This window comes from Mytilus edulis, chromosome 1 (assembly GCF_963676685.1).
Source record: "Mytilus edulis chromosome 1, xbMytEdul2.2, whole genome shotgun sequence".
Classification (NCBI taxonomy): Eukaryota; Metazoa; Mollusca; class Bivalvia; order Mytilida; family Mytilidae; genus Mytilus; species Mytilus edulis.
The window spans coordinates 91,461,419-91,481,187 of NC_092344.1; the positions used below are offsets into that span (position 1 = coordinate 91,461,419).

General features: G+C 31.5%; 1 protein-coding gene across 2 annotated transcripts in view; it reads right to left on the bottom strand.

The window, feature by feature from the left end:
• LOC139494720 (uncharacterized) overlaps window positions 1–19,769 on the bottom strand; it is a 40,281-nt gene that overhangs the window by 7,331 nt on the left and 13,181 nt on the right. For both annotated transcript variants that reach the window (XM_071282934.1, XM_071282924.1), the window contains exons 2-7: window positions 10,090–10,231; window positions 7,758–7,825; window positions 6,014–6,094; window positions 3,785–3,964; window positions 3,236–3,342; window positions 344–452 (exon numbers count right to left, since the gene is read on the bottom strand). In XM_071282934.1, the coding sequence (XP_071139035.1) occupies window positions 344–452; window positions 3,236–3,342; window positions 3,785–3,964; window positions 6,014–6,094; window positions 7,758–7,825; window positions 10,090–10,231 (687 nt within the window). The remainder of the gene's footprint in view (window positions 1–343; window positions 453–3,235; window positions 3,343–3,784; window positions 3,965–6,013; window positions 6,095–7,757; window positions 7,826–10,089; window positions 10,232–19,769) is intronic.

Here is a 19,769-nt window from a genome sequence, read left to right on the forward strand (position 1 = left end):
AATTATTAAGTATGAAGTGTGATTTATTTCATCAGCTGGTAATGCTTTACAGAAAAGCTTGTATATGAAAAAAGAAACGTTGAACTAGTTCTGATGTAAATTGAATCTTTTTTTTTTTAACAGACTCTAAAAAAAATTATGATGAGAGACATTCAACACTTTGTAATTTAAAGGTTACGTTCTCTTATAGTCACGCTAGTTCACCCTGACATGTAATGTAATACCTAACACTTACAATGTAAAAGATTATCACTTTCCCAAAACTTAATTTGATAGTTACCTGACAATGTAATTATTTGAAATAGACAAGCTACAAATAGGTGTGAACCATATGAAGAATTACCTTTGTCTAATTTCATTGTAGAAACTCCAACCGTTGGGCTTTGAAGACCTTGACAAGTGGCGTCGGCTGAAATCGACATATCTCCGGACATACTGAAGAAATTATGCATCTGAAATGAAAATAATTGTAACTGCTAGCTAAAGTATTCATTTGCCGTACAATTAGTTATTTTCCGTCAAACTAAATTTGCCAAGAGGTTGTTTTGCAGATCAAATTGCGAATACATTTTCTTTGTGAAAATAGCTGGAGGAAAAGACAGTAGAAAGCCTAGAAAATCAGTTTGTTTAACAGTTTCTTTAATGAGTAATGATGGGGATGTTCGGCTTCATGTATCATTAAAGATAGTTATTTCCAGAAAGGATTCTGGCATTTAATATCTTAAGATTTTACTGATTGAAATTTATTTTCTGTCCTTCGTGTCGATTTTCAGATAAGATTTGCCGTGTCAAGTTGTCCTAGTTTGTATTATTCAACATGGCGCAGGTGTAATTATCCTCAATTCAATTAATTTCTCTTTGAATACCAAATCTTGTACCTTCAATCAGTTTAACCCATCAAAATATTATGTAATTTTTCTAATTTTCGACAAGGTTATTCGTGTTAAATATTCACTCTGACTGCAACAATCCGCTGGCTTTTGATGGCATTTTGTTAAAATGTCATGACATTCAAATTTTGCTATCAAACTAAACAGCAGCGAATTTTAAAGACAAATTCAAAGAGCAAAGGACAGACCGAAACATTTTAAATAATTTCAGAAACAAATACAACATATCGCTTAACATTTGATGACGCCCGTAATGATTAATTGTGAATTTTCAATGAACTGCTAAATGGCAGAGATTTTTCAGTGCACAAAGAGACGATACAGTGAGAAAAAAAAAACACACAAATAAACATCTTAAGTAATATATGAGAACATTATAGTCTAACGAACCTTTAACCAAAAATAGATTAAAATTGATAAACCATAGCGACCTCTTTTCTATACATTGCTATGCCATGTCTCTGATCAAATACTGCTTACACTCTGTTTATCCTGTTACATACCATTGTTACCCTTAGGAAGACTTTTTTTTATCTTCATGTGTATTAGAGAAAACGGATTACGAATATTTGAAAAATTGTAAAAGATAGGAATACCAAAGCTTTCACTATACATGAAGACATTTGTCAACCCTCGAGAAGAGAGATATTCCTGTATAATTTTAATGATGCCTTAATGATCAACGAATGAGGACCAAGATCGATTTCCTCACATACATAATACAAACGATCAGTTGCAATATCTTGTTACACAACTATGATCAAAATTTTAAGCAGAGCTTATCCAAGGTGAAATTATTAGAATTAATGTAAGCATGGAACAACTGGTTGGCTACTTAGACTTTCCTTAATCTCTTCCTTATATCATCTATAAAACTGTATATTTCAAGATTTTTCCTAATTAGGACACAATTGCGTAATATGATAATCTATGTTTTATTGATACTAAGTAGGATCAATAGATCACCCAGCACGACTTATCGTGACTCATAAATACAGGATAATCCTGATAAAGCAATGTCCTCAACCACCTCCAGATTTTCTTTTCTACTCAAATAACAACTGTTTCATTGTAGTACAAAAAAGGCTCGGCGAGACGAACGATTGCAAAAATAGAAAATAAATTAAATGTTGTATCAAATTCACACCAAAAAAAACCAAGCTGCATGGATTTCCCCTCATTATTGATGAGCTATCCATTGCAAACCGATGGCTTCTTTTACATTGATTTACTTTCAGCAAATCTGCTTTTTGCCACTTAGCACCATTTGACAAAAGTACAGTTGGAAATTCCGATCAGTGACATCAATTAAACATTTCAATCAACAATTAAGCAAGGCTATAATATGCAATAGGAACATAATGTTGTTTATGCGATCTGTTGATCGTTTTTCTCAAAACAAGAAAAATAAATCGATTTTGTTGAAAGAAGATTAATACTCAGCAGCAGACTATATGACGTTGTACACTTGGGGTTGTGTATAACACGGTATTTTTAACAGAATAAACTGATTCTCTTTTGATTTGAATAAAATCGAGAATGGAAATTGGAATGTGTAAAAGAGACAACACGAACAAAAAGCACATAACAGCCTAAGGCCACCAATAGGTCTGTAACACATCCGGAGGCGGGGTTCAGCTGTCCCCTAAACAAAAATGTGTACTAGTTCAGTGAAAACGGACGTCATACTGAAATTGGTTTGAAAATATGAACGCGAATTCAAAGCATGTCAAGTAGCTGAACCCGCTAAATTTGTTTATGGTTCGTCAGACGGTCAGTAATGGGTTTTGTCGAATTTGTCCTGTATCTTCATATGTTGTAGGTTTGTGTTGGAACCAGGTAGAATTTTAATGGAAACTCCTTTTGTCATATAGTGCTCTTTCTATTTCATGAATTAATGACTAACGGGCATGGTTGAGAGACAATGAGGGGAATTTCAGTGTCTTGTTAAAAAGCAATGATTTCCAAACTCAGTGAAAAGGGCGTTTTACACATGATAAGAATTTGCTGCAACGTACACATCATCAGTCATACTGTCCAAACTTATGTCGAACTAACCATGTCAGCACTGGTATTAATAAAGACGGACGATAATTAAGTAGTTAATCTTAATCTACGACCGATTGAATAGATGTGCATGAAGATACTACATACTGATTCGCAAATTTATATATAGGATCAATATAAATGTGTGAGAATAATTACTTCAAATAAAGTTTACCAAAAAAGTCATTGTTTTATCTGTTCAAAATACCGGCAAATTGAAAGAGTGATATTATTGTAAGTGTTGCCTCAAATGTCTGATAATCACATATTTTATTTATAATCTATCATGATATACATACGAAGCATCGATACATTTGCTCCCTGGAAGTCAGTTGTGGACTTTGGAACTTCCCATACAAAAATTTCTCTCCACTTTCCCAGGTTGCTAAACACTGAAAGTCTAACTCTGAAATATATGTATATCAAGATTATTAGCCGAAACCCGCAGTTGAAATCATCTATTAACCGTTCAAAATAGTTAATAACACCCCAAAAAGACCGAAACATCAAAACTATATGTTAATGGATATTAAAATAGAAATTAAATTTTATTGTAATTCCTCTCACATATTTCATATTCTAATTGAAATTAGTCATGGCAACTGTTCAAACACTTTGTTTATTAAAATGCAAATTCAATTTCCAAGCAAGCTCCATTTCGACAAAACCTTTTAATATTCAACATGACAAGGGCAATTTTCATTACTCTTTTTAATGTCAAAAATTCATTTGACATTTGATTAAAACTTTAGTTTTGAAAGATATTATTACTAAAACAAAATGTCACACAAATCAAAACTATTTAATCAGTTTTTTTCTACAGTCTTTTTCTCTCTCGCTTATTTTACCTTTATTACTTGTTTCCGGCATTCCTGGACACTTCCGGTAAATAAATTTAAATTTGGAATCATCTGCACATGCTCTTATCTCTGACAATGGATTCTCACATTGTCTATTATGTGTTGTACTGTTGGAATATTTGAAGGAATAATATCCTTGGAATGGACAGGCAACTGGTATACTTGGAACTATAAGAAAATAATATAGTTATGTAAATGATGTGACACAAGCAGTTAAAACGTCTGCCATACATTATGAACAGAAAAAAAACTTGTTTTAACCTATATAAAACCATGGAAGTATTATATTGATATATAATACTTCCATGATAAAATTTATATAACAATATATTTGAAATTGTGTATTACATGTGCTTTGATTAATAAACTAACGATTGATTGATAGATTGTTATTTGTTTTACGTCTAGTAGCAATTATTACATGCATGCATGTTCGATCTATGAGTTTGAATGTCCCTCTAGTATCTTTTGTCCCTCTTTCAGGAGTCCGGGACTAGAACCAATTATATATAAAAATAAATACGATAAGTACGTTCTGCAATAGGGTGTCGACCGGGTAGAAATTTGAAATACCACTGGAAAATGAGAGTAATATAATTTCACAGTACTAAAATAATTGAAATGTTTTAACTATGCTCGGAGTGCTTTTTAAAATTTCAATCATGTACCTTTCCGCTTTTAGTTTTAATCACTGGTATTATAAATCAGAAAAAAACATATTAAAATTTCAAATCAATATTATTGCAATATAAAGTCACTGTTTTTAAATTAGTATTCTCAATTACACAAAGACAAACGTTAGCTTTTAATACCAGATTTTATAATTCCATTTATTATCTGCAGAGATATAGCGTTAAAAATAAGGATTTAAAGTTGTTAGCAGTTGAATAAAGCCTGTCTAAAATCATGCTATGAATATTAATTCAGAGATAAGCTGACTGTTTTAGATCATTGTAACAGTATAGAGATTTCGATCGAATAAATCACTGAGGCGTTAAAATGTCACTTATAAATAATATAAACTGTTCGCTTTTTGCTATGGTATAGTGTCAACAATATGACGATTTGAACGCAAATTGCCAGGAAGTTCAACCTAGTTTTTTTCTCTCTCCAAATGGTGACATTATCTTGTATTTATCGTTGTTCTGTGCAGATTTTATTCATTTTATGCTCGATATTGAATATATTATCAAAGGAGTTATGCAACGATATTGTTCGTTATGCTATTGGCATAGTTTCAGTTTAATGATCATTTTTTATTTTACGTTTCTGCCTCATGATTTGAACTGTCATGGTTTTTTTTCAAGTAAAGCGATTGTTGTAATGTTCAGTTTATGCAGACCAACAAAGTCACTTTGAATAAGAGACCATGACGATGCATTGCTGAATAATATTACAATACTAGTTTTCAATAATAAAACATACATTTATAGTTAACACCATTTAACATATGCACCTGCATGAGTATTACACAGTTTGAATATTCGATGATATTTGTTTTGAAGCATATGACATGCCTGGACTAAAAACAATTACAGATATTAAAACGTATAGAAAATTGTAATATCAGTATTGATCAAGGCAAAATATATCTACCAATGTCAGATGGACAAATAGAATTTAAGTTTCACTTAGTGCTAGTTTATTAGCGATTAAAGTTCCACATGATAGGTTTAAGATATGATTGACACTTAGCGCAGGAAAATTTAATAAGTTGTAACAAAAGCACGACTGGAATCTATCAATAATTCAAGACTAGAAAAATCAAGACAACCAGAAAATAATTGGATACTGTTCAGTAAGTCAGTTAAAGCCTGTTACAAAAATAAATCAAAAATATGAGTGTTTCTGCATGTGTATGTTGCAAATAAATTGAAGGTCTTTGTGGATAATGTGTAAAAAATGCGTTCGAGGCTCTTTCTCTATTCGCCTTCATCAGGAACACTCAACGCTGAATGTTTAATAGTCCGTCGTATGCCACTGTCATACTCGACTGTACTAAAATAAGCAGCAACAAAATAACAAGTCTTTTCTATGTTAATTCGTCGTCGGTTTGCTGCCTCATTGGTATATGCCCCATATCGTTCTTTATCAATATCTAACACAGCTATCAAAACCTTTAGTGGAAGTGAATGATGGAAAGATGGTAAACAACTGTGTCTACCTAAAACAATTGTGATTCACAGACACTTAGACACTTCATAACATGATACTTACTTCGTACTACTGTATGTAATTCTGCTTCGCCATGTATTCTCTCACATAAAGCATTTATATCATTTTCTACTAGACAATAACCTGGAATTGATAAAAAGCAGTTGTGTCAGTACTGTTAACACTTCAGCTACTAACTTAAAATGCTATAAACGCTAGCATCAACCATTATGATGGCACGCTGATTTATGAAGCCGTCCCTGTATTACTAATAATGACTGTTTTATGCTTGACAATTATAAGTGATTGCATGTATGCATACAACGAGATAGAAAGGCATGTGCACGAAAATTATGTATAAACTTCTGAAAATACCAGAACACTTAAATGTGTCATGATTTCATAAAAAAGAAATAAGATATCAAATTTGACAGCTCTTTATATTCAAGGACATTTTGATATGGTTCAAAGCAGCTGCGTTTTGTAATTATCTTTTGAAAACTGAAGATTAGAGGCTTTTATTTTAAACATATTCGTTTTGATCTTCAGTACAATATTAAACTATCATAAAACAGTTAAATTTTCATCATTTTACTGCTGATATCCTGTGTTTAAAATCGATATAATTGACGCTTCCATGAAACTGATACAGCCGGGAGGTATCAAACTACAACCATGTTTCCCTGTCAACCTGGCTTGAGCAGACGACAGAAAACATCAAACTTTAAACATGTTTCCATGTCAGTCTCGCAGACAATCAAAAATAACAACCAGTTTATTTATTAAGAAAATTTCATTCCGTAAGTCAATTTTCTACAGACTAAAGTCTAAATTTACACAAATCTTTGTATAAAATTGAATCCCAGCAGTGAGTTCGTAAATGAAATATCATCATCTTACAATGTCTAATTGGATAAAATTCTACTACTTGGTAAACTGACTCCGGGGAAAATATTGATTCCTTGGAATCATCACGAGGAATAAATTAAATGATGTCTTTACATATGCCTTGATTCATGGGATTACTGTATTTATCTGAATCCCACTACAATGACAAATTGTTGTTTGCCTTTCGACATATGACATTGACAAGACTATCATTGCTGCATACATTCGTATACCTTCGTGTATTATCTGGTCTACAGTAACAATAGGTTTCTATAACAATCTCCTTTTGTTTAAGCCCTGTGGGGTTTGTTGTGCATTTTATAATTTGAAAACAGCCATTTCTATTATGTGCCAAGAACGTCTGTTAGGATTCCTTTGAGACGTTGAAGTGTCTCTGCAATCAACGTGACAAAGAAGAGTACCACAGAAAAGACATTTTCTCTAGCTCTTTCATATTTCAATAGTACGATGAAAATTAATTGTTTAAAAAGGTGATTTGACCCTACAAATTTTTTTCTCGAAATATATCAATATGGTTGTAAAAAATAAATGCCAGTCATAAATTGTTACAAAAAATATTTTAGAATTAACTTGGAAGATTAAAAATAGCTGAAACTTTGTACAAATATAAAACAATCTTTTGGCAGATGTTGAAATTAATATTCAATTTCATCACCTATACGAGTTCTAAAAAGAGCAAACTCGATATTTTTAGCTGTCAATCTAAACCGAATTAATTCCAATATGGCGCCTCAGTTCATGGTAATAAAGTATCATATAACAGCTGTGACAATAGGAATATAGAGATGGTTACTCATATGAATTGTAAAAGATTTTTTGAAATCTTAAAAAAATAAGATGCGGTCTTAATGGAACTGAACGTTGAATAAATATATAGTTTTTATGTCTGTATACTCACTTTCTTTATACTGTAATATATTTTTATGCCATCTTGTTATAACTAAACACTTATAACAATTTCTTGATCTGAAAAAAAAAGTTATTTTGGTTATGTTTTGTTTTGCAACATCTGTTAAAGTGAAAGTCGTGGTAATAAACTGAGCAAAACGAAACATTTTCATTTTTTATTTTTAGTGATTGGGTCACTTAAAGCCCAACATTTTCGTTCTTCATAATAGCATACAACATCATGTTAAAATTTCTTGTTGTGAGAAACTCGCTAAATGAAAGGAGTAAGTTCCTAATTTGGCCCCGATTATAAAGTTCATTGTCATTACAAGACAAAAACTGTTTTAAGTTGACTAAAAGACATGCGAGAAAGTGAAATAAAACTATTTTTGTCAAAGTTTAATTTTAACACGTTGATTTTTACATCCCAAAACGGTCAAGATCAGAGATTTTTGTGAAATTTTACAAAATTGGCTGGATTTTAACCAAATTGAGGACCAGGAAACCGTATGCGCTCTATGTTTCCTGTCCAATAATCTATGGAAATTTAGCCCTTTTCATTGATTTTTTCGTAGAAAATCAGTATAAGTACAACTTGTGACGTCATGATAAAACGCAGGAACGTAAATTTTCAACAAAATTTCTCGTTTCCTATCTAGTCACTTTAGTAGCTATAATTTTTGTAATATTGGTCAATAAATCCTAATTTAAAATTTACGCTAAAAAAAGGGGGCCATTTAAGGACCTTACCGAATTTAATACTCCTTTTCGAAGGAATTCTTGTTATGACAATTAAGTTCGTGAAACACAGCAGTCAAAAGAAATAAGTATGGTTCATTTTGAAATTTTAGTTAGCTGGTATAATTTGGCACTAATTTAACTCTCAAATAGATACAAATGTTCTCATTTATAGGATAATTAAGGATGAACTGAGATGCACTGAATAATGAATAAACATTTCCGTACTAATTTACAAAGACCAACAAAAAATAAAGTTCTGGGTTCAGAAAGTCAATTGGCCATCCATTTAATTAGCTCTATACCGGACAATAGAAATGGGAAATAAATTAAACTTCCGTGTGAAAGCCTGTCGACCAGAACCTATTTATCACAAAAACATATGCATCGTTTATTAAAAATCAAACACATCACAGGAACACCATTGATCGATGGTAATATTGTTTAGTATTTAATATTAAAACAGATGCCAGGTTCCTCTGTTGTTTGTTATATTTCTACACATTCCAATATTTGGATTTCATTATCCATCTTAATGTGCTTTCCTTGCAATAAACCCTTACTTTAATCGCTGACAAGTTATAATAAAACAAACAGAAGCTATAACAGTTGTAGAAAAATAAATTCGTATTATACAGTCAACAAATTTAATCCTTTGTCGAAACACCAACATCAATAAGTAAATATGACACGAGCTTAATCAACTTATTACCTCAGAAATACCATAATTCGTTTGTATAAATTTATTTTGATTTGGATTTATCCTTTGATTCAATATTTATGTAAATTTACCTAATTGTATTATAAATAAATCAAGCATCTAAATTAAATTTAGACATGTACATTTATGGATAATCTTAATACAAAACAAACGTATTATAGTCAGACATAATACAAAACATATAGGTGTATTATAGTCAGACAACGATTTTGAAAATCCATAGTTTCGATTTAAATATTGTATTCATATAACCTTTCATCTATTTTGATAACATACGTTATATGGTCTCTGGTGGAGAGTTGTCTCAATGGCAATCATACCACATCTTCTTATTTTTATATATGTTTTCGAAATTTGTAAACAAAAAGTGATTCGAAGGTCAATTTGAAAACCTTTTTTTATTTCAACTTAATTTGAAAACTCAGACACATTACATACAAGAGGAATATAATATTTACATATAAACAAACCAAACAGATCAAAACTTATATTGAGACCAATGTTTATGGTAGAAAGCAACAAAACTGTCCCCTATAAAGATAATAATGGCAACAACCTAAAGTGCTTTGTATTCGACAACTGTGTCTACGACAATGATAATATCGAACAGGCTTTTGAAATACTCCAAGTTTATTATTATTCGGTGTGTTGAGAATTTATTTTGGATTTCAGTCATAATGTCCATGTGCAGTTTATTACCCATAAAACGGTACAAGGTTACTGCCAACAGATGTTTAATAATGTAAAAGGTATAGATACTGTCGATTCTTTCCCCTGATACTAAATCCCCTTGATAATGTAAAAAGTATAGATACTGTCGATTCTATCCCCTGATACTAACTCTCCTTGCTTCTCTTATCTTAGAATTTTCGACTTATCTTACCTATTGTATAAGAGGTATTTGTTGTCTTCATTTTGAGCACACGTTCCCTTTCTTGTAATTTCGTTGTGTGATATTTCTAGCTCGCCATAACGACTTTGGTACCATCGTCCTCGAATGTCCTCGGGGAATACACACGCCGTTGCTGAAAATAAAATAAAAGATATCTTGACATGTTAGCAGGTTACCCTTTATTTACATCTAATCTAGACATATGCATCCAAATTATTGATAACTTTTCAGAAAGTTGTATGGGAAATTAAATGAAAAATGGATTTATATAAGACAAATGAACGGATTGCTTGTGAAAATATTTGAAAATATATATTATTGAATAATAGAAATAAAAGAAGTTAAGCATGACAAATTACCATTACTGCTTAAAATGTCAAGTAAAAGTATCGCACCACATTTCTTAAAATACTTTTGGTAGAAAGTGTTGACAAAAACTTAAATATGATTGATTCTAGCATAGGTTGTATAAGGCTGATTATATTTAAAAAGCGATCTGAGAAGATAAAAATATAATCATGAAAGATTTATTGCAATAATTTTTCATCATGGATGCATTTTATGGGATATTTTGGGATTTGGTTTCATTTACGTGTTAAAGCTGCAGACAAGGACAGTTACTCAGTGCAAAAGATGGTATTTAAATGTCAGATTTCGTTTTGTATGATTATAAATAAGGATTTTAACGAAGCGAAACCAATAACTGTTTCATCTAATGCTCTATACAATAGCAATAATTACACGATCTACTGACGTCTTTATGTGGATGCATTTTTTTCGTGTGTGAAATAGACTTCAAAGATCATAAGTGAAATCACAGCTGACAGGCTGACATCCTGTAACTTTGGCAACATTCTCGACGCCATGCAAGTTATGTTAAATAAAATAACTTAATGGTACTGTAGGGAAGTGCAGAAAAAACTTGTATACTAATGTATTTTTATGTCGTCAAGTGATATAAACTATGTTTTATATATTCTTGTCATTCTAAAATTCTTTTGAAAGGCGAAATGCTTAAAAGAACACGTTTCTTTTAATTGTTAAAAAGTGTGAAGAGTTTTTGTGAATGACTATGATTTAGAACCACCATATTTTTTTCTTTCTAAAGTGATGAAAGGTACTCTAGCAGGTACTTACATATATCATTCTCACACCCGATTTTTTTTAAATAGTAAAACAAAAAGTAACAGTACGAGTATGGGAAAATCATGTGCCTTGTTTCAACATTTTTACCACTTTCACCTTTGCTTATTAAGGGAAAGTAGAGATAACATTCTGAGTTCCAATACTCGACATAAAAGCAACAGCATTTAATAGTGAATGATGTTGAACAGACTGATACCATCCGGCATTACTTTACAAGTTAGGACAGATATATTCTCATGAGTCTGCGCTGTTGACAGAAGAGTAATTTCTAATCCCAGATAATGATTGCAAGATAATTCCAAGACAAATCTCAATTAACACATCCTAGCTTCTGATTATGTTTCCCTGATTACTGTTACACTGCATGTACAAACACGCAAATCCAAGTGTCATTAACATATTTTTTGGACGCAGTTGTTATGCATTTTATCATAAGGAAAATTGTATTATATAATGATAAAGTATTTTTCGCGATCTTACGCTAAATAGTGAACTTATAATATGTACACGTTAGGGGATGGAGGGGAGTGCGAAAGAAAGATATATAATATTTGAAACTATCTGTTCTATATATTAGTCATAAATTATATCAAACTTCACACTGGAAGTTATTTTTATTAAAAGTTTACCATGAATCGTAATTTACTAGCCAAGATATTAAAAGGTATTAAAACTAACTACACTGTAACTTTTGTTGTACTATGTATTTTAAAAATCCCAATACAATTTGAGCTGTACAAGAACAAAGACTTTATTTTCAGACTATTTTGCAAACAACAAAAAGCCGGATTTATCGTAAAAACTGCCGGTTCCTGTAATTTGTAATGTTCTTGCGTACGTTTTTGACTTAATCAAAGTAAAATTACATACATAACACTCAAAACAATTATGAAGCCTTTGATACGGCGTACTTTTATTGAAAGGTTGTCAGTGTCTTTCATAGAAACATTACCATTGAAACATTGATAAATTCTGCCTGACATACTATTTCCCCTTATTTAGACGTCAAAGAGTAACAAAGCGCTCTACCGCTGAGACATCGACCAGAATTGGTATATAGATCTTCTGCCAATGTCGCCAAAGTGAATAAGTCATTACTGTGTGTAATTAAAGTCAAATAATTCTTTATTTCTTTTGTCACCAGACACATTATAAAGTTAATGTTGAACGTCTTCGTGTAACATTTCAATCTCTGTCACATTGCGGGTTAAATTATTTTGGACATATTAAATAACGCAAAATGATCTAGGATAACTATAGTCTAAGATTCTGCTTCACGCCTTTTTGGCATAAATTTTCTTTAATCGACATTCCATACAAACAAATCAATTAAATGAGAAAAAAATATGTCTCCAAGAATTACAATGTATACATGCTTTTTGTTTTATTGGTTTTTTTTCGGGCAGTTGCTTTATTATCAAAAAATCACACATCTGCATTATTCATAAGTAGATATGAAGAAGATGTGGTATGAGTGCCATTGAGACAACTGTCTCATCAAAGTCACAATTTGTAACAGTAAACCATTATAGGTCAAAATACGGTCTTCAAAATGGAGCCTTGGCTCACAACCAACAAAAAAAACAAGTGTACTGTATATATATGATACGGGATAACAAGTGTACTGTATATATATGATACGGGATACATGACAAAGTTGCAGCATTTTATAATAATCCATATGAAGACATCTACAGTAAGTAATCTCAAAATGAGTTTGTGGGTTCACCTCTCGCAAAACAATCATTGATTCTAACCTCGGACAAGTTTGACACTTTTGACGGTCTTACTAGCCTCAACTAACTATCAAGCCAAAACAAATAATACTGGAGAATAGAGTTTACCCATAGTACTGAAATTTCCAATCTTACAGTTTATACATAGACAAGACAGTTCCTACTACAATGTTATGAATGTTATTACGCATGCAGGGGGTTTATTCAGAGTCCATTACGTATGTTCTCTGGGACATTCCAGGTTAGAACGGACTTTTAAAATCTATTCAACCATTTAGTCTTTTAGTGTTGTATTTTAATGGACATGCTTTTTTTTGAATATTGCTGTCTTGATTCTATTGACATTGTTTATTCATTATTTATTATATTCATTAAAACGGGCTAAAATATTGCGCTAAAAGGGCATTGCTAATTTCTACAAATTATTTATCAAAACATCTATTGTTATTTGCATGTGGGAATAGAAAGAATAGCGTTTTTTTTAAAGAAGGAATAGGAGGGAGACACCTTTATACTAAGGGTTTAACAATGAATTAACATAAAAAAACAATGCCCCCTACCTATCTATACCTTATTATTTTAAATAAAGTAACACTAAACACACACATTTTTCGTTTTGACATAAGTAAAGTTATGTGTGTATATAGTAACAACTCTGACTTCTGATCCAGTCAAACATTTATTTCTTCAAAGAAGTAGGTTGCACCGAAAACTATGAATATTATCTTTACATTACATCAGTCCTATCATTTTAAAAAGCAATTTAATAGTGGTATTCACATTAAGCCTTTCATGTAGGTCTTTTTACAAGCGGATATTAAAAGACATGTTTTTCTAATAGCTATTAAATCATGCATTTTATGGGAGAATAATTTAGCAATTTTGTCATTTTCATCGCTGATAACCCTGGTTCAAATACAATTGCTACTTTAATAACAAACTATTTTGTGTGCGTTATCATCAACATTAATCTTATAAATATTTTATAAAACGTATCCACTAATTTGTATTCTGTATCTGACCAAGAAGATATCAATAGCATGGATTCCAAGAGTAACTCACACTATAGCGATCGGGACAGAATTATTTTCTAATTACGTGGTTTGAAGAAAATCTGTTCACTTGAAGAATGTATATGAATAAGTTTCTATGGGTTCATTAATATTTCATCCCCGGAGAAGCTTCTTTTATTGATTCCTATATATAATTAGAATTATCGATAATCTAAAGATAAAGCAAGGCATTATGTTATATTGATGTGCTATGCCATCAATGTACAGGTTTTTCTACATAGTAAATGTAAGATCACAAGATACAGTCGGTGGTAAATCATTTAGAATAACATGGAGAAGACTGATGTGTTGAAGCCAAAGAATTTTATTAACTCATTTTAAATCATGACGGGATTTATACTCCTTAAAACAGCAGTTCCAATGATTCGAACATAAGACTATGAGTAATATGGTTTGGCGTAACAAGCTATTTTCCCTGTCGAAGTCCTCTATATATCACAAAAATAGAACCTTGTTGTCCGCAAATTTAATGGTCTCTTGTGAAATTAAGTTTCATGGTCTGCAGGCTTTAGCAATTAGGATTAATAGAATGCAATTAACTATTATGTCATCCGTATAATGTGATATCATTCCATGTCAACTTGCTCCCGTTACAAACACAGAACAACCCCAACAGACTTTTACTTTGTATATGGCTTTCCTATACATACCAAATGTACAAATTTAGTGACATACATTTCTTCTGCACAAAATTATGTTTGGATAACAAAAAATTAACCTATGCAATTAACCTTTATTTTTTTTTATGGATACTAGATGAACAACTAAGCAAACAAACATAAGAAATAAGCAGCGATAGTGCAACCACATCAAATGAAATAAGGTGAGCCAACACGGACAGATAGGCAAAATATGGCAAACTTATGACAGGGTACTTTGATATAGTTTTGAGCGATAATGTAATTAAAACAGAAAGTTTTCAGAGCACATTTATAAACAGAAAAAAATAACCCGAAACGTATACTTAAATGTCGTTATTGTGGAATGTTATCGTTAAACTATTTGAATTTACAGAACAACTCTTTTCCCGTAGAGGAACGTTCATGGTAGAATTCCTTCTACACAACTCTTCTGATAACCCTTTCAAAAAGTCTTCACCTTATCGAATCAATAACTGATTTTGGTAGATAATTGGAAAGCTGCTTGTAGATATGTACGATCTAAAATCAATCTACAGAAACTTTGAGTGCAGTTTCAAACAGATAAATGAAAAACGTTGTCAGTTTGAGAGATTATCTCATGCTGTTTATCATAGTGTCTGCACAACAAGATTTTGTTAATTCGGCAAAACGACCGCAACAAAACGGAAGCACATTATTCGTAGAGTTGCATGGGAAATCAATCAGAAGTTCACACGTTGGTCACTTACAAACAGGTCATTATCATGTCTCCCTTTCAACACATTACTTCAATACCAATATTTACTTCTTTTGCTCTAACAATTTGGAATGACAAGAACATTTGCTGATAAAACAAGAAAGTATCCGAATGTACCAAATATTAATGTGATGTATTAGGAGACCTACATAAAACCATTACATTTGTCAATCGCGTTCTCCGCTGTAGCTGACATTAATATCTCTATTTTATATAAGGTCCATTATTGGATAAACATATACATGGATGACCACTACACTTTGTCAGGAAAAATAACATAAATATTTATAGCGTTGTCAATTGAATTGTGTTCTGTTAGTGACACTTGCATTTCTGTATCAACCCTGTCCGGTTATTACTACATCCCCACATACTGAGAATAAAATGACCAGTAAAGTCATTGATGGACATAATTACAGCAGTTCATTTATGTTTGCATTTGATATTGGAAAATTTGAATGTTTCTATTGACACAGTGTAGCAATAAAATAAAACATTTCGTTTAACGTATAAAACATTTTGGGCAGTTAAAAACCTGTGAATAAACTTATCATAAATACCAGGCTTGCAATATTGCATGCCAGTTCAATTTGTGAGAAAAAGTTTTGTAGTTTTAACCTTTAATGCTAAATTGATTGAAATTGGCAAAAAGACTGAAATTTGGCAAAATAATATAGATATAGATCAATATAAACAGGATTACAGGTAATTGTGTAAATTTCAAGAGATAATCTGGTACCAACTAACTATATATAACATGCGTCAACGCAAAGCCATTTAATCCATTTGTACTTTCATATGTTTTGTAGGATTTGATTGTTCTCTTTATAAAATTGATATTGTTTTCTGACAGATAAGTGCGCTCGTTAATATGATATGTTGACGTATAATATTTTGGAAATCTTAAACTGACAGGCAATCTTGGACTACCTGACACTTGAAGATTGCGTATCGATTTGGGAAAAACGAAGTCTTGTCATGAATCATGGTGCAATGAAAGTTATACGGTTATCAAGGAATCTTGCTTTTCAATTTACTTCCGACCGAACCAGCCTATCGAAGGGTCATTAAAATAATTACAAGTATGTGATCGGCTAGATTCACAGCTCGTCTTTCATAAATTGAATATCTGCTTTGGAAAAATTAAGACTGATCGAAATAATTCTATGAGCAAATTACTCCACACCATTAGAGCAGTGCAATGACTAAGTCGGAAAAGAAAATGGACGTGTAATGATACATATTTATCCGCTTAAATGATCTAAATTATGGTCAAATTGAACCATCAAAGACAACGGTTTCCTCTTCTTTTTACATCAGGCCAAACACAAAATTATTTGTGTTAAAAGTTTTTCTATTTTCAAAAAATAGGATAGGTACGTGGGGTTGTTAATATTTCGCCTATTTGTTTTTACGTTGAATATTCGATGACCACCTGCAGTGTTGTCACAAATGCAATTAAAAACTTTAAGGTGGACATTTTAAGCAAAACAATTAGATGCGAAGGGAAAAATTATAAAGTATTGTTTAGAATTCTATATTGACCTCACTGTCGTCAAAGTATATAATTTTTAATGAATAGATGAATAACAGTACAATGGAGAAGAAAAGCCCGCATGTTTAAAATGAAATCGACCCATTAATGTCATCCCGTGTATATTTTTTTTCACTTTTCTTGTAGCATATCTCAAATCCTATAAAAACGCGTATCATATATAATGTATAAATGAACTTAATTTAATGTAAAGTAAACCATGTATGTAATATAATTATGGACTCGTTGTGAAATAACACATGTGTTATGTACTGTTATAATTGTAATATTGGAACATCTGACACGAACAGAATATTGGTTAATGAGAGCAGACTCGTCAGTTTTTAGAAAACGGTATTCGAAAGAGGAGCGTGAAGTGGACCATCTCAATTACTCTGGAAAAGTGACAAGTACTTGTAACCTAAACACTCGCACATTTACAGCAGCATTATAATCTGTATGAGGCACTTATCAATGGTGTAAGCACTTTTCTGTAAAGACCAAACTGCAATTTCGCTTACGATATATCCCGTCCAAGAGCTGTACGTACACTAGGGTATCAGTAAAGAACAGACATAAAGTGGTAAATGAGTGTTTATTTACTGATCATTCTCGAGAGGTTACAAATGTTTACTTGTGGTCGAAGTAATTACAGGAGTAACAGTACAGATGTTATCTTTTTATAGAGCAATCATGTTGAATGTTTAATGAACTCTTTTGACTGAAATGGCTCATAATAGCAGTTTAAACAAATTGAAATTACTTAATTTTGTATATGTGCAACTTAATGCGTATCACTATTGATTTTGTGTCAGAAGTCTCATTTTAACATATCATTTAGGGAATTAACTTTATATTAAGACTTAATTGCAAGCAAGTTTGCCAGTCTTAAAAACGTTTACACAGTTGTATTTTGAAAAACAACAAACAGACGTTCTGTTGACAAGACTTTGGTAAATGCGTACATCTGTTTCACAGAATCGAAAACTAGAACCTGTATACTTGTTATTAAAATACAATTTTAGACTAGATTTCGTTATTTTGTTTAAATCACAAAATTAAATGCAAATTAAGAGTATGTTTTCAGTACTGAATTTAAAGTACAGGCTTCCGTATCAGCCTTAATGATTAATTTTTATCTTTCTGAAATATAACCAACAAAGGCAAATATCGTCTTGGACGAATTGGTATTAGACAATCCATAAAAGTTGCATTATGCTTGATTAGCTTTGCAGAATCTCGATAAGCACACACACTACCTCTTATGAGTTATTGCCTCCGGGTTAAAGTTGAAGACAAAAATGTGTCAATATTAGAACGACTAAATCCTAATACAAATTGGTTTCTATAGACTGAAGCATGTTGAAAACGTGAATGATAATTCGTTGCAATGAATGCTTTATCAGAGTTGTATCTAAAGCTATTCAGACATAAGAAAAAAATACGAATAATCATTACATCAACAATTTAGTATCCTAGAATTATAACCCTAAAAATTATGATATATTTTTATCGATACATTTTTATTTTCAAGGAAAAAATAAAATATGATAAATTTCGATATGTTTGGGCTGTTGTGTTGCTGTTACACATATGCCGTAAATCTTCTAATTTTTAATTCTATCCCAAAGACTATATATAAAACAAGCATTCTAAGAAAATTGCACAATACACAGTCCACTACCGGTAAAAAAAATCATAATGATTTGGAACCAAATCCGTACTTGTGCTATAACTTGTTAACTTTATAAGAATTATCAATAAGTGTGGGGAAACTAATTATTTGCATGAATTTTCCAAGTCCGAGGATCATAACTTTGGTATAACCGTACGACCTTTGAGGATGAGCAGAAAGAAACCCATTCCGCAGAGCAACTGAATCTATAAAAGGCTCCGACATATCAAAAAGTGAAAACAATGCAAATGAAACGAAAACAAACGGCTTGATTTGTTTACAAAATAACAAATGAAAAATTATTATGATATACAGCGACAAAAGACAAAAAAATGAGTACAGGCACCTGACTTTAGACAGACGAATACATAAAACGGCGGGGTTATGCATGTAAACGAATATCCATCCCCTTCTAACTTGTGTCATGGGGAGAACCACTCCCACCAGCAAAACACAAGAACAAACTACACAAAAATAATAAACAAAAAAAAAACATTTACAGCATCATACGAGAACCAACGCGGAGAAGAACATGGTTGCGAGTGCCCAACCCTCTTGTAACCTGGGAAAGTTGTGCAGCAGCAAAACTTAAGCACAAACTATATAAATTAGTTAAAAAGACTTAAACTCATAATATTGGACGAAGTGGTTGGGGGTATCTACCAAGTTGATGACAAGGCAAATTTCATTGCGTGATGTTGTTACAATTCGAACATATTTTTTGTTTGTATAAATTATAAATAAATGAATACTAAATAATTAGCTAAGATAAAGCAGGTGGAACCGATTACATATAAATAGTAGACGTCACATTATGTAAACCTCACACGTCCATCCCGTCATTGTAACGTCCCGTAGAGAATTGAAGTTAATTAAAACCAAATCTCATGAGTTCGATTACGCGATAATTTGATAGATAACATAAATATTTCGTTTTCTTACTATTTATAACAATGTTCTTATTATTAATTTATGCAAATACGTAGAGATTAAAAGTCAATCAGGTTCACTATCACAATGTAAGTTAATCAACACTTTATGTCATAAGGTTAGGTAATGAATGTAGATTGCGTTGGTTGTGTCAGGAACATATTTATAATAATAATAATTTTATTTGCAAAAATACACCC